Genomic DNA, 13,119 nt, shown 5'->3' with positions numbered 1-13,119 from the left:
TTCTAAAAATTATTCTAAATATAAAAGAGTCCATACCGTAACTATAATGATAAAGGCACAGGGAAACGATATCGTTGGAATCACTTTCAGAAAGATTTTTTTAGCTGATGAACAATATAAACATTGACACCCAATCAGAATCCATCCTGCTTTAAAGACCTCGTGCATTTAAAGCGACAGACGACAAACCTGCAGCGTGTGCTAGAACGATATTGTTCGTTGGTGTGCACACTAATATAGTTCAGTCAGGTCCACTTAAGTCAAAAACACCATAGACAAACTTTTAGTCAACTTTTTTATTTGGCTTATTTAGCAAAAATGTACATTTGCCGATATGGCTCTGTTCTAGGGTCAAGGGTTACTCTTTAGCCGTAAATCGGTGCGTACGGCAATCCGCCAGAAGCTGGTTATTTTAGTCTATAAAGTTTTAAAAATGGATATTTTTCTTACACAAACACGCCACTTCGCTTCAGAAGGCCTTTATTAACCCCCTTGAGCTGTGTGGACCAGTTATATGATGGATAGAAGCACTTTTATGGACTTCAAAAATGACATAACCATTCACTGCCATTATAAAGCTTTGAAGAGCCAGGACATTTTTAATATAACTCCGATTTTATTAATCTGAAGGAAGAATGTCATATACACCTAGGATGACTTGAGGGTGAGTAAATCATAGGCTAATTTAAATTTTTGGGTGAACTAACCCTTTAATTTGAACGTGACAGCTATTATGGGAGTGGCTTGATGCAGCGCAGGAGATAACTTAGTAAAAAGTGCTGTCAAAATTGAATGATGTCACGTAAAACAAATCTGAATCACAGGTAAAATTGCTAATTACGACATTGAAATAAAAATGTAAAGCCTGTACAAATACTAGAAATCGTGAAATAATTGGCAGTTATGCAGCAAACTGCGCATTTAACTGATCTATTATAACTTTCATGTCATTTTGGTCGCTTGGCTGTTTCCTTATAAAGGTCCAGAAATTTGTCAAGTTTTCCGTCAAGTGTGTGATGGGATGTCATTACGTTGCTGTCTTGCTGCTAGCCAATCGCTGCATTCCTGATCGTGGTTTCGAGTATCGATATATCTGCCCTTTCCAGAACACAAGAATGCGCAGTAATATCAGACAACTTAATCCAGATATTTTAATTAGCCAGAGATCAGTATCAGATCTGGCATCTGTCAAATCATCTCAGATGTATTAAGCGAGGTACAAAGAATGGACCCCAGGCCTTATTTCTGAAAGTAATTTATATAAATGCATAACGCAAGCATATTCATTTAAAAGTTGTAAGTTACATACACTGCATAACAGGAATGATCCATGTACTTTTCTTCTGGTCAGTTTTTTCCTATCATCAAATTAACCATTTGACCTTTTCTATCTTCGTCAGCAATAACACTCTCTTATCTCCCCTTCTTTCAGCTAAAGGCTCTCCTATCGCTGAATCTGCCTCTCGTTCTATAATTATCTCCCTGTTACGCAGAACTGTATAGGTCATACAGTACATGCATGACATGGTGATTCTAATTCAGGCATTTGGCCTGATCTCATCACTGCCCTGTTGGAAAGGATGCTATTGTTGGTGCACACATGGTGTCCTACTTTGATGTGTGGCTGATGAAGAATGCACAACGCTAGCATTGTCTAAATTTGCTGGCTCATTTACGTGTGATTTATTCATGCTAAGTGTCCTCTTACAGAATACGCATTTAGTAGAGCTCTGTGGTTTGTATAGAGTCCCTGCTTGCGTTTTGCGTTCGTGTAGGAATAATTCTTTGTAGGCACACTTCGGGTATTTGGCCCGGGCTGATTTTGGCAGCTCTGTCCTCTCCTGCTGAACGTATAACAGAACACATTGCATATACAGCTACGCTCAAGGATGGTTTTCGCGGAGTCTTGCCAATGTTCTGTAAAGCCATGTGCCAGATGAGAATGCATCTTTGCTCACTGTTTGTTAGCTGTAAGTCATCCTAGCATTCTAGGAATTGGTGGGTTTTACCAGGAGTTAATTTATGGCCTTGAGAGCAGGATCTGTTGGAGTAATCAGTCATTAGCTGCGTACTCATCATCAGGTCAAGCCCCATGCCAAGACTATTGCTAACCATTCACCCCGCCCCTCACAAATTTGAACCGTCAAGCCATTTGCAGATTGTAGTGGTGCATTCAATTTTTCATAAACCTCAGTGGCAAACAATGTCATGCATTTGACATGTTACTTGTCATAAACTTGCATTATCTGAAAACTCAAAATTGTGAGAATGGGCACAATTTTTGTGTTTTATTTAGCTTAAATGTACAATCAGTCATTTTTCTTTTTCGCTGGGCAAAAGCTGCATGGGTGCAACATGCAACAGCGGTCATTTTTAAATGTTAATAAATTAATTACATATTTTTAAGTTCTAATGTTGGGTCATTAGAATGATTCCTGAAGGATCATGTGACACCGAAGACTGGAGTAATTACTGCAGAAAATTCAGCTTTGCATCACAGGAATAAATTACATTTGAAAATGTATTAAACTAGAAAACAGTTATAGTATTGCTGTTTTTATTGCATTGTTGATAAAAAAAAATGCAGCCTTGGTGAGCATAAGAGAAAATCTTTCAAAAACATTTCTTACCGACCCCAAACTTTGAAGTTAAGCGTAAAAGTGAGCATTTACTCAAGGCTCATGTTGTTCCGAACCCATAAGATATTTTTATGAAACATCTCAGGTAACTAAAACTTCCAAAGAAGATCCAAAAAAAGTTCATAAAGGCATCATATTAATCCATATTATTTATGTTTGATCCAAGTCTTGCTGGAGATTTAATGAGACTTACTGAGTTAAAACAATTAATATTTGGCTGGTCATGTGATCTCAAAATGGAAGATGAGACAAGGCCCCATAAGGCCACCCACTTCAATCCCGTAGACTAGGTTCCACAATATTGTAGAGAATGGAATATCCAATCCAACATTTTTGCATGATGTGTTATACACAATTGCAATCAAAAGGGCTTTTGACCAGTTTGCTCAAAGAGCTGGAATGGTTACAGGTTTTCTGAGTAAGAGTGGAACATGAAGCAAGTTTGCAGTTGACTGTTTTTGTGCTGTGGCCGAGATCCTTCTGCAGTGGAAGAGTCCAGAATAATAACCCCCATTCAGTGCACAAAACAGAAAGGACTGGGCCACCTACACCACAGTAATTGACAAATGTGGCAAAGTATACAGAACATAAGTGTTGATTGTGAAAGTCACAATACCCCTGATTATCAAGTTTGTCAGAGACTCCAATTAAAATGTCCTCTTGCCAGCCAACTGCTGTGCTTGTTAATTTCAAATGGTGAGCTCAAGCGTCACAATCTAGCCCTAGATCACTGATTAATTTGGAGCCGTTTCTCATTCCGCCACTTCGCCGGTTCTGCCTTGAGCCAATAGAAACATTGCACATTTTAGCAACTTGGCCACTCCATAGTTTTGAGATGACAAATGGGTTCTGATAGCACAGTGAAGTCTTAATTGGTTACTGCAAAGCGGGCTAAAGGCCAGCAGTGTGTCATTTTGTTTGTTTTGGAAAAAGTTCATAGAAGCCTCAATGTACCCTGACAATTAATGAGTATGGTTTGTGGCAGAGAGGGAAATTAAAGAATAGCTACACTAGATTTAACATGGAGGAAGATTATTACTCAGTAGCTTCTTAAATACACATTTCAAACCTGGAAATAAATGTGGATATATGACTTTTTTTTTGATGTGTTCATGGCTTAAATTGATATTCACAGAAGTCTTATTGTTTGCACAGATCGGCATTGATGGATTCCTTCCCAAACCGGGCTCAGATTTAAATTCCACCAGCTCCTATACGCCTGATAAAACGTTCATCTTTGTAAATAGTCGACCTGTGCATCAGAAAGAAATACTTAAGGTAAAGGAACTGCCACACACCAACAATACCAATTTACCTACATTTATTTATTGTGTGTGTGTGTGTGTGTGTGTGTGTGTGTGTGTGTGTGTGTGTGTGTGTGTGTGTGTGTGTGTGTGTGTGTGTGTGTGTGTGTGTGTGTGTGTGTGTGTGTGTGTGTGTGTGTGTGTGTGTGTGTGTGTGTGTGTGTGTGTGTGTAAATATACACCGCTCAGGCATAACATTATGATCACTGACAGGTGAAGTGAATAACACTGATTATCTCTTCATCACGGCACCTGTTAGTGGATGGGATATATTTGACAGCAAGTGAACATTTTGTCCTCAAAGTTGATGTGTTAGAAGCAAAAAAATGGGCATGTTATGAGCGAGTTTGACAAGGGCCAAATTGTGATGGCTAGACGACTGGGTCAGAGCATCTCCAAAACTGCAGCTCTTGTGGGGTGTTCCCGGTTGGCCCGTGTGGTCTGATCAAACAGACGAGTTACTGTAGCTCAAATTGCTCAAGAAGTTAATGCTGGTTCTGATAGAAAGGTGTCAGAATACACAGTGCATTGCAGTTTGTTGCATATGGGGATGAATAGCCGAAGACCAGTCATGGTGCCCATGCTGACCCCAGTTCACCGCCGAAAGTGTGAACAGTGGGCATGTGTGCATCAGAACTGGAGCACGGAGCAATGGAAGAAGATGGCCTGGTCTGATGAATCACGTTTTCTTTTACATCACGTGGATGGCCGGGTGCGTGTGCGTTGCTTACCTGGGGAACACATGGCACCAGGATGCACTATGGGAAGAAGGCAAGCAGGCGGAGGCAGTGTGATGCTTTGGACAATGTTCGGCTGGGAAACCTTGGGTTCTGCCATCTATGTGGATGTTACTTTGATACGCACCACTACCTAAGCATTGTTGCAGACCATGTACACCCTTTCATGGTAACGGTATTCCCTGGTGGCTGTGGCCTCTTTCGGCAGGATTATACGCCTTGCCACAAAGCAAAAAGGGTTCAGGAATGATTTGAGGAACACAAGGTGTTGACTTGGCCTCCAAATTTCCCAGATCTCAATCCAATCGAGCATCTATAGGATGTGCTGAACAAACAAGTATGGTCCGTGGAGGCCCCACATCGTATCTTAGCAGCAGAATTAAATGATCTGCTGCTAACATCTTGGTGTCAGATACCACAGCACACCTTCAGGGGTCTAGTGGAGTCCATGCCTCGACGGGTCAGGGCTGTTGTGGCAGCAAAAGTGGGACCAACACAATGTTATTCCTGATTGGTGTATATTTGTGTGTTGAAATTTGTATATGAATGGTCAGTTAAATGGTTCTGTAACATAAAATGTCCTTGCATAACTGTAAAATGTGGATATTAGCCTCAATTTAGACAGATTATTATACTGTCCACATCACTCACTTAAATGAATGTGGTAAATTTACCATAAATTCATTTATTAACCTTTGAGTGATACTGTACAATAAATATGGGGTAATAATGAGTTAAAACCATTTAAAGAGGGACTGAAAGGGTCATATTTAGGTACCAAAATCTTGTAGCATGTTTTCACTCTCAAAGGAGTTTTGTCATCATTTTATCATTAGAATCCAATAATTTATGCGTTATATACAGTCAAAAGCGCAGTTTTCAGTTTCAGTTTTCTCAAAGTGCTGGAATGTTTTTCAGAGTAATACATTTCTCTGTTTGATAAATTTTACCGTGTTTAAATTGTCCTATACAATTTGTGCTAAAAAAGATGATAAAATCCATTTTTATCTAGGCCTAGTTATGTTCTTATTACGTGATTTCTTAGTAACGATCAACTTGTCAAGTTGTAAACTTACCACGACACTTGTATCCTCACAATCTTCTTGTGAATGCACATTTTACCCTGCAGCTTATCAAGCAATACTACACCAGTGCTCAATCGAATAATGAATCTGCAAGCCGTCGATATCCCTTTTTAATGATGAACATCACCATACCCGCCTCGACGGTGGACGTTAACCTGACACCTGATAAAACCGAAGTGATGCTACAGAATAAGGTACACAAGTCTTACCTACATTTATACTTAAAGTAAAACACTGTTCCTATCATGCTAATTGAACTTTCATTAACACTTTTCTCCAGGAAGAAGTGCTGTTGGCGGTGGAGACTATGTTAATCTCCTTGTACGGGTACTCCACTGGCGATGATAATCTCAAAACAGGAGGAAATCGGCCCAGTGCTAGTTCTGTGGATGTACCTGAACACACTAATGTAGTTGTACCTACACCTACCACAGATGTTAGTTTGAACGACCCAGAATTGCTTGAGGATTCTTCCACAAATGCAGATAAACAAGATGGTGAGCCATCCACTGCAAACACCAGCTCCTCTTCGATTTCAGAGGATTGGGTGATCAACAGAAGCTCAAGTGATTTTGACAGTATTAATTCCTCATTACCCGCTGACGATGTTGTAATGAACTCTGCAGCTGATCTAAACTGTAACTCCCCAAAGGCGTCTAAGAGTGACAGTGGCCCTGGTCAAGAGAGCGAAGTATCTGCTGAGAGCTGGAGCACAGGCAGGGCCTTCTCAAATCAAATCACTGGAGAATGCCTAGAACCTGTGAAACTCCATTTCCCAAAAGCAAACAAAGACCTCGGAGGAACTGAGCCCACGAGTACGAGGTCTAGCCCGTCCAAGAGACCCTCTAACGTGATTATGGAGAAGATGGCCAAGCTGACAGCCTACGAGCTGATCAGCAACCGCTCTGTGCGTCAGCCCTCGTCTGCCTTTTCGCTGTTTGAGCAAGACACCAGATTGCAGGTCCTCCAGGAGACCCCAAGAGCCAGTCCTCAGGATGTCACAACTGCTGCGAAAGAGAGATGGGAAAGCCTCGGGGAGGAAGACCGCAAGAAGTAAGTTTCCAGATTTCACCCTCGAAGACACAGTTTCCAGTTGTTGTGATTCACTCTCTGTGTAGCGAGAGAAAAATAGACCTGCCACTATCATGTGTAAATTATGGATTGGAAAATCTGTTTGGCCTGGGGGTGTTACTACCTGAAGGAAGAATTGATGAACTTTTCTATTTTCCAGAAAACTGTGTTTGATTACTTGGTTTGATGGTCAATATGTCTGTTTTCCACTGTAAAAGAAGTATTTCATTTTTTCCAAAGAATGCCACATTCTTTCAGTTCCTTGCAGCCAGAAGATTCCAGTTCATTCTATACCAGATGAATTTATTGGTTGTTTATGAGCTCCAGGAAAACTTGGGTTGGATATATGGATGAATCTTATTTCACGCTAGACTACCAGTCAAATGTTTGGATACACCTACTAATTCTTTATTATTACTCTTTTCCACATTTTAGAATAATAGTCATCAAACTATGAAATAACACAAATGGAATTATGGGATAGTAGTAACCAAAAATGGTAACCATGTTGCCCTTTGCCTAGATTCCAGCTCTGCACAGTCTAGAAATGAGGTGCATCCTGGGATACTTTTTAAAATACTAAAGGAGTTGCTATGAATGCTGGGCACTTTCTGGTTGCTTTTATGTCACTATGTGGCCATCTATTGAAAATAATAATAATTAAAGGCACAATATGTAAGATTTTTGGATTCAAATATCCAAAAACCACTAGAACAATGTTATATATTTTTGTTGACTTGTATACTTACATAATCCCAAATGTTTCCAAGAATGTTTACATTTTAATCAGGACACGGACCGTGCATCGCCTATCAATGACATCATACCCACGTTACCCTCAATTACCCTCGGTTTTAATTTTGTAGAAACCATGGAAACACCAAAGACGCTTTAATATATTATGTGTTTTATTAGAGCCAGTGTTTTAATACATTCATCAACCGAAAACGAATCATTGTTTTATAGCTCAACATTTAGTCTTATTGTTTAAATCTCGTTTTCTTGATTTACCGCAAGTACCGTGTTTTACCATGCTTAATATCGATCTGGCTCACTGCAGTGTGCAACCAGTGTCTCATAGTAGTGCAGAGCGAACGCACATAGTATTATGACATAACTTTCAACACACTTAAATGTATCTAATATGATAAAACAACACTGCGTTAAAAAAGAAAGACAACGGCCCTTCACTATCTTCCATTGGAGAAAAGTGAAGCTGCCAATGTCTGAATATGGCGCTGACACCATGATTTGGAACCTGCGTCTGTGCAGTAGTGACCTCGGGACCTGAGTCTGCGCAGTAGTGAGCAGGAAGTAGAGCTGCGACATCAAAACCCCGCCCCCAGCAGTATCTGTAGTGTATAACCGTATCTGTACTGTATTCGTACCGTTTACTGCAGAACAGCTCATTATGTCGTGTGAAATAAACCGTTATGGAAATGTAGAAATTAAAGCTAAAGCTCAAATCTCCTCCTGAAAAAAGTCTGTGCCTCAGGGACAACAAGCTGTCAATCATGACGTCACACTCCTGTTTTTATAGCAAAATATAGCAAATAACTAACTAAAACCAAACTTATTTTAAAAATCGAACGCTTGAACTTACATCAGTGTGATAAAAACGAACTAAAATGACCGAAACCATCTTTGGAAAAATTTTTTTTTTAAGTGTAATTTGTAGGGCTGGGTATCGATTCAGATGTTCCGATTCAATTTCGATTCGCAAACTCTCAAACTGATTCGATTCTCGATTCGATTTTCGATTCTCGATTCAACTCAATGAATATAGATTTAATACAAATACTATATTTATAAAAAAGAACAGTGAACAAGTTTACAAGTGGGTAATTAAAAAGAAATTAAGAGCCACAAACCTGTATATTAAACTCTCTTTATTTTAGGTACACTTGTTGTGTACATTAAAACAGAATATATCTCTATATTTCAAATGCATACAATTATGTTAAATACAATACAATTGTGTTTTTATGAATATTTTGATACATTTATTCTAAAACATAAAAAGGATATTTAAATGATTTTCAGCAATTTTCAGTAAAGGACAGTAAAGGCTTTTCTTGCGATTTAGCTGACCGTCATTCAGACTCTGTCCGTTTTTATGGAGGCGTCTGTGCTTCGATCTGGCCACGGATGATGTATTATATTTCGTCACTATCTCTGTTATTTGCGTGCCTTCCTCAGATGTGATTGCCATTTGATTTTATCTTTGCGTCAAGCATATATGCGATACCGGGCAGGATCGACTGGAAACCCCAGGGACGGAGAACCGAGGCGGATCGAACGAGACCAGTTGAACCAGTTGAAACTTTAACTGGCTATATCTCAGAAACGCGCCGGCGAAACCGTCTGTAATTCGGGTCGATCGTAGTGCCTGACAAGGCCTTTTGAGGATCGAGGTCATAACCGGGAATGGGTGCTTTCTTTGCGGGGAGCGCCGCTTGGTCATCTCTCTGCCGGGGGATGAGACAGAGCCCCCGGTGTCCGAGCCTCCCTCTGCGCGTTCCTGGACACAAGAAGTTGCCGAGGTAATTAACAATACCTTAAAGTGCTGACTTATGTGGACTAACTTTTATTTGAGGAAATCTGTTTATAATATAGGCTAAGCTATTAGGTTTGAATTATTGGTCCTGCGCTGTCTATTGACTCTATTGACTGTTGATTTATCATTTGTGAGGCACCATTTAAGCACTGAATGAAGGAATGACAGGCGCACCTCTCGCTCCTTTGTAACATCGCGCAAGGCCAATAAAAGGGTGACATCTAGTGGAGAAGACTGGTTATTAGATTTACGTTAATTTTATGTTCAAATTTTACAAATTAAATATGGGGAAAAAAATCAATTCTTGGCCTTTGAGAATCGATTTTGAATCGACCACATTTAAAAAAAAAAATGTTTTGCACAGACGTAGTAATTTGATTTTTTCGTTCGTCTCGCATTCCATTAGAATAAATGGAGGGGGCGGGGTTTATGACCTATACTGGGACCAACTACCTGGGGGCAATCGAGATGCTTTGGCTTCACTTTTCAGGAAGTGTGCTGCACACTTGGTCCCGTCGGATTCTTTTCCACTGGCTGTAGAGGGGAAGACAACAACGCCCATGATTCCGCGAAATCAAGGCGTCCTCAAGCTACACCTTTGTTTTGATTAAGCGACCTCTAGTGGCGAAAATTTCATATTGTGCCTTTAAACTGCTTCTCTGCATTGGGCAAATTTTTTTTTTGCCAGATAATGACATTTAAGGCAGTAAAAAAGGGCTCAGCATACACTACCATTTGGGGTTGGTGAGATTTTTTTGTTATTTTTTTGAAGGAAATCTCTTATGCCCACTAAGGGTGCATTTATTAGATAAAAAATACAGTAAAAAGTGAAAATGATTACATTTTACAATACCGTGTTTTTTTATTTGAATATATTCTAAAATGTTATTTATTCCTGTTATGGCAAAGCTGAATTTTCGGCAGCAAATTTTTAGTATAACATTCTTCACATGATATGGTGCTCAAGAAACATTTCTTTTTATTATCAACGTTAAAAACAGTTGTGCTGCTTAATATTTTTAGAATACATTTTATTATTTTTTTCTTTGGTGAATAGAAAGTTAAAAAGAGCAAAATCTTTTTTGTAGCATCATATAAATTGCCCCATTGCGTCTTTTGATAAATGTAATGCATCCTTGCTGAATAAAGGTATTCATTTATAAAAAATAAATTAAAATCTCACTGACCCCAAATTTTGAACGTCATTGTACTTCAGAACTACATTGGAGGGATATTCTAATTCGAGAGAGCATTTAATTGACAAATATCTGTTGTTCAAGATGAGTCATCAAGATTTTAGTGTTTTCACAGAAGAGAAAGACTATACATTTCAGTATCTCTGTTAGTTAATTTTATAGCATATACATAGATGGCCCTCAACGGTAATACACATCACAAAAATCAAATTTTTAATTTTGATTCTAAAATCTTTTTAATTTCCAAACCTCAGATTAAAAGAGCAAAGTACATCAGTAATATTGTTATCACTTTAAACAAAAAGAGGTTATCCCCTCTCAAAAAATAGTCTAAATCATAGCATGCCAAGTCAGCATAATTCAATGAATGGAAAGTGTATCTCATCACTGCTAGTGGCACTTATGTAACGCATGGAAAAAGACATCTGAATCCTGTTGCACATTACTGCCGTCTTAAACGTGAAATAGCAAGCTTGTTATCCCGCAGACGTACTGTACGGTAGCATGCACTTCTGAGAATCATATTTACATGGATCCATGTAACATGGGTCCATCACATATGGGCATGCTGAGCTAAGGGGTCAGAGATTGTTGACATGGATGTTTGGGGGAGGGAGTACCATGCTTGTTATATTTTGGTTGCAGTGGTCTGATGCAGCAATAAAATGGCTGGCGCTGATCCAGCGACTCTATATGAACTTGGTTTACATCCAAAGTGCCCATACCAAGGGAACATTGCTTTCTTATTGCATGGTTTATGTGCGTTTGATGCTCGTTATGAATTCCAGGCTGAAAATGCAAACCGTGTACCCTAAATGGCTTTCATCATGTATGCGAGTGTCCACTGAGGTCCATCTTAGAAGGAAAGAGAGAGGATGGCGTCTTCAGTTGTGTTTTCAATGAAAGCTTGATTCCCCCTCAGAATAAAGAATGTAAAAGGTAATTGTGACTTTTTATTTCACAATTGACTTTTTTCTCGCAATTCTGACTTTATATCTTGCAATTCTGACTTTATATCTTGCAATTCTGACTTTATATCTCGCAATTCTGACTTATTATATCTCACAATTCTGACTTTATATCTCGCAATTCTGACTTTAAATCTCGCAATTCTGACTTTATATCTCGCAAATCTGGCTTTATATCTCACAATTCTGACTTTATATCTCGCAATTCTGACTTTATATCTCGCAATTCTGACTTATTATATCTCACAATTCTGACTTTATATCTCGCAATTCTGACTTTATATCTCGCAATTCTGACTTTATATCTCGCAATTCTGACTTATTATATCTCACAATTCTGACTTTATATCTTGCAATTCTGACTTTATATCTTGCAATTCTGACTTTATATCTCGCAATTCTGACTTATTATATCTCACAATTCTGACTTTATATCTCGCAATTCTGACTTTAAATCTCGCAATTCTGACTTTATATCTCGCAAATCTGGCTTTATATCTCACAATTCTGACTTTATATCTCGCAATTCTGACTTTATATCTCGCAATTCTGACTTATTATATCTCACAATTCTGACTTTATATCTCGCAATTCTGACTTTATATCTCGCAATTCTGGCTTTATATCTCGCAATTCTGGCTTTATATCTCGCAATTCTGACTTTATATCTCGCAATTCTGACTTATTATATCTCAATTCTGGCTTTATATCTCGCAATTCTGGCTTTATATCTCACAATTCTGACTTTATATCTCGCAATTCTGACTTTATATCTCGCAATTCTGACTTATTATATCTCACAATTCTGACTTTATATCTCGCAATTCTGACTTTATATCTCGCAATTCTGGCTTTATATCTCGCAATTCTGGCTTTATATCTCGCAATTCTGACTTTATATCTCGCAATTCTGACTTATTATATCTCAATTCTGGCTTTATATCTCGCAATTCTGGCTTTATATCTCACAATTCTGACTTTATATCTCACAATTCTGACTTTATATCTCGCAATTCTGACTTTATATCTCGCAATTCTGACTTTAATATCTCGCAATTCTGACTTTATATCTCGCAATTCTGACTTTATATCTCTCAATTCTGGCTTTATATCTCGCAATTCTGGCTTTATATCTCACAATTCTGACTTTATATCTCGCAATTCTGACTTTATATCTCGAAATTCTGGCTTTATATCTCGCAATTCTGGCTTTATATCTTGCAATTCTGACTTTATATCTTGCAATTCTGACTGAATATCTCACAATTCTGGCTTTAAATCTTGCAATTCTGACTTTATATCTCGCAATTCTGACTTTATATCTCGCAATTCTGACTTTATATCTCGCAATTCTGATTTTATATCTCGCAATTCTGATTTTATATCTCGCAATTCTGGCTTTATATCTCGCAATTCTGACTTTATATCTCGCAATTCTGACTTTATATCTCGCAATTCTGACTTATTATATCTCGCAATTCCTATTTTATATCTCGCAATTCTGACTTATTATATCACAATTCTGGCTTATAACACAATTCTGACTTTATATCTCACAATTC

The 13,119-nt window shown here is 38.4% G+C and overlaps 1 protein-coding gene across 2 annotated transcripts in view; it reads left to right on the top strand.

Moving 5' to 3' along the window:
• Nucleotides 1-13,119, top strand: part of pms1 (PMS1 homolog 1, mismatch repair system component) — a 43,048-nt gene that overhangs the window by 14,724 nt on the left and 15,205 nt on the right. For both annotated transcript variants that reach the window (XM_079821509.1, XM_079821510.1), the window contains exons 7-9: nucleotides 3,795-3,917; nucleotides 5,810-5,959; nucleotides 6,046-6,818. In XM_079821509.1, the coding sequence (XP_079677635.1) occupies nucleotides 3,795-3,917; nucleotides 5,810-5,959; nucleotides 6,046-6,818 (1,046 nt within the window). The remainder of the gene's footprint in view (nucleotides 1-3,794; nucleotides 3,918-5,809; nucleotides 5,960-6,045; nucleotides 6,819-13,119) is intronic.

Source organism: Gobio gobio (genome assembly GCF_949357685.1).
Source record: "Gobio gobio genome assembly, chromosome: 7".
In the NCBI taxonomy this organism is placed as follows: domain Eukaryota; kingdom Metazoa; phylum Chordata; class Actinopteri; order Cypriniformes; family Gobionidae; genus Gobio; species Gobio gobio.
Note: the sequence above shows the minus strand (reverse complement) of the source record. Positions and strands in the feature narration are given on the sequence as shown.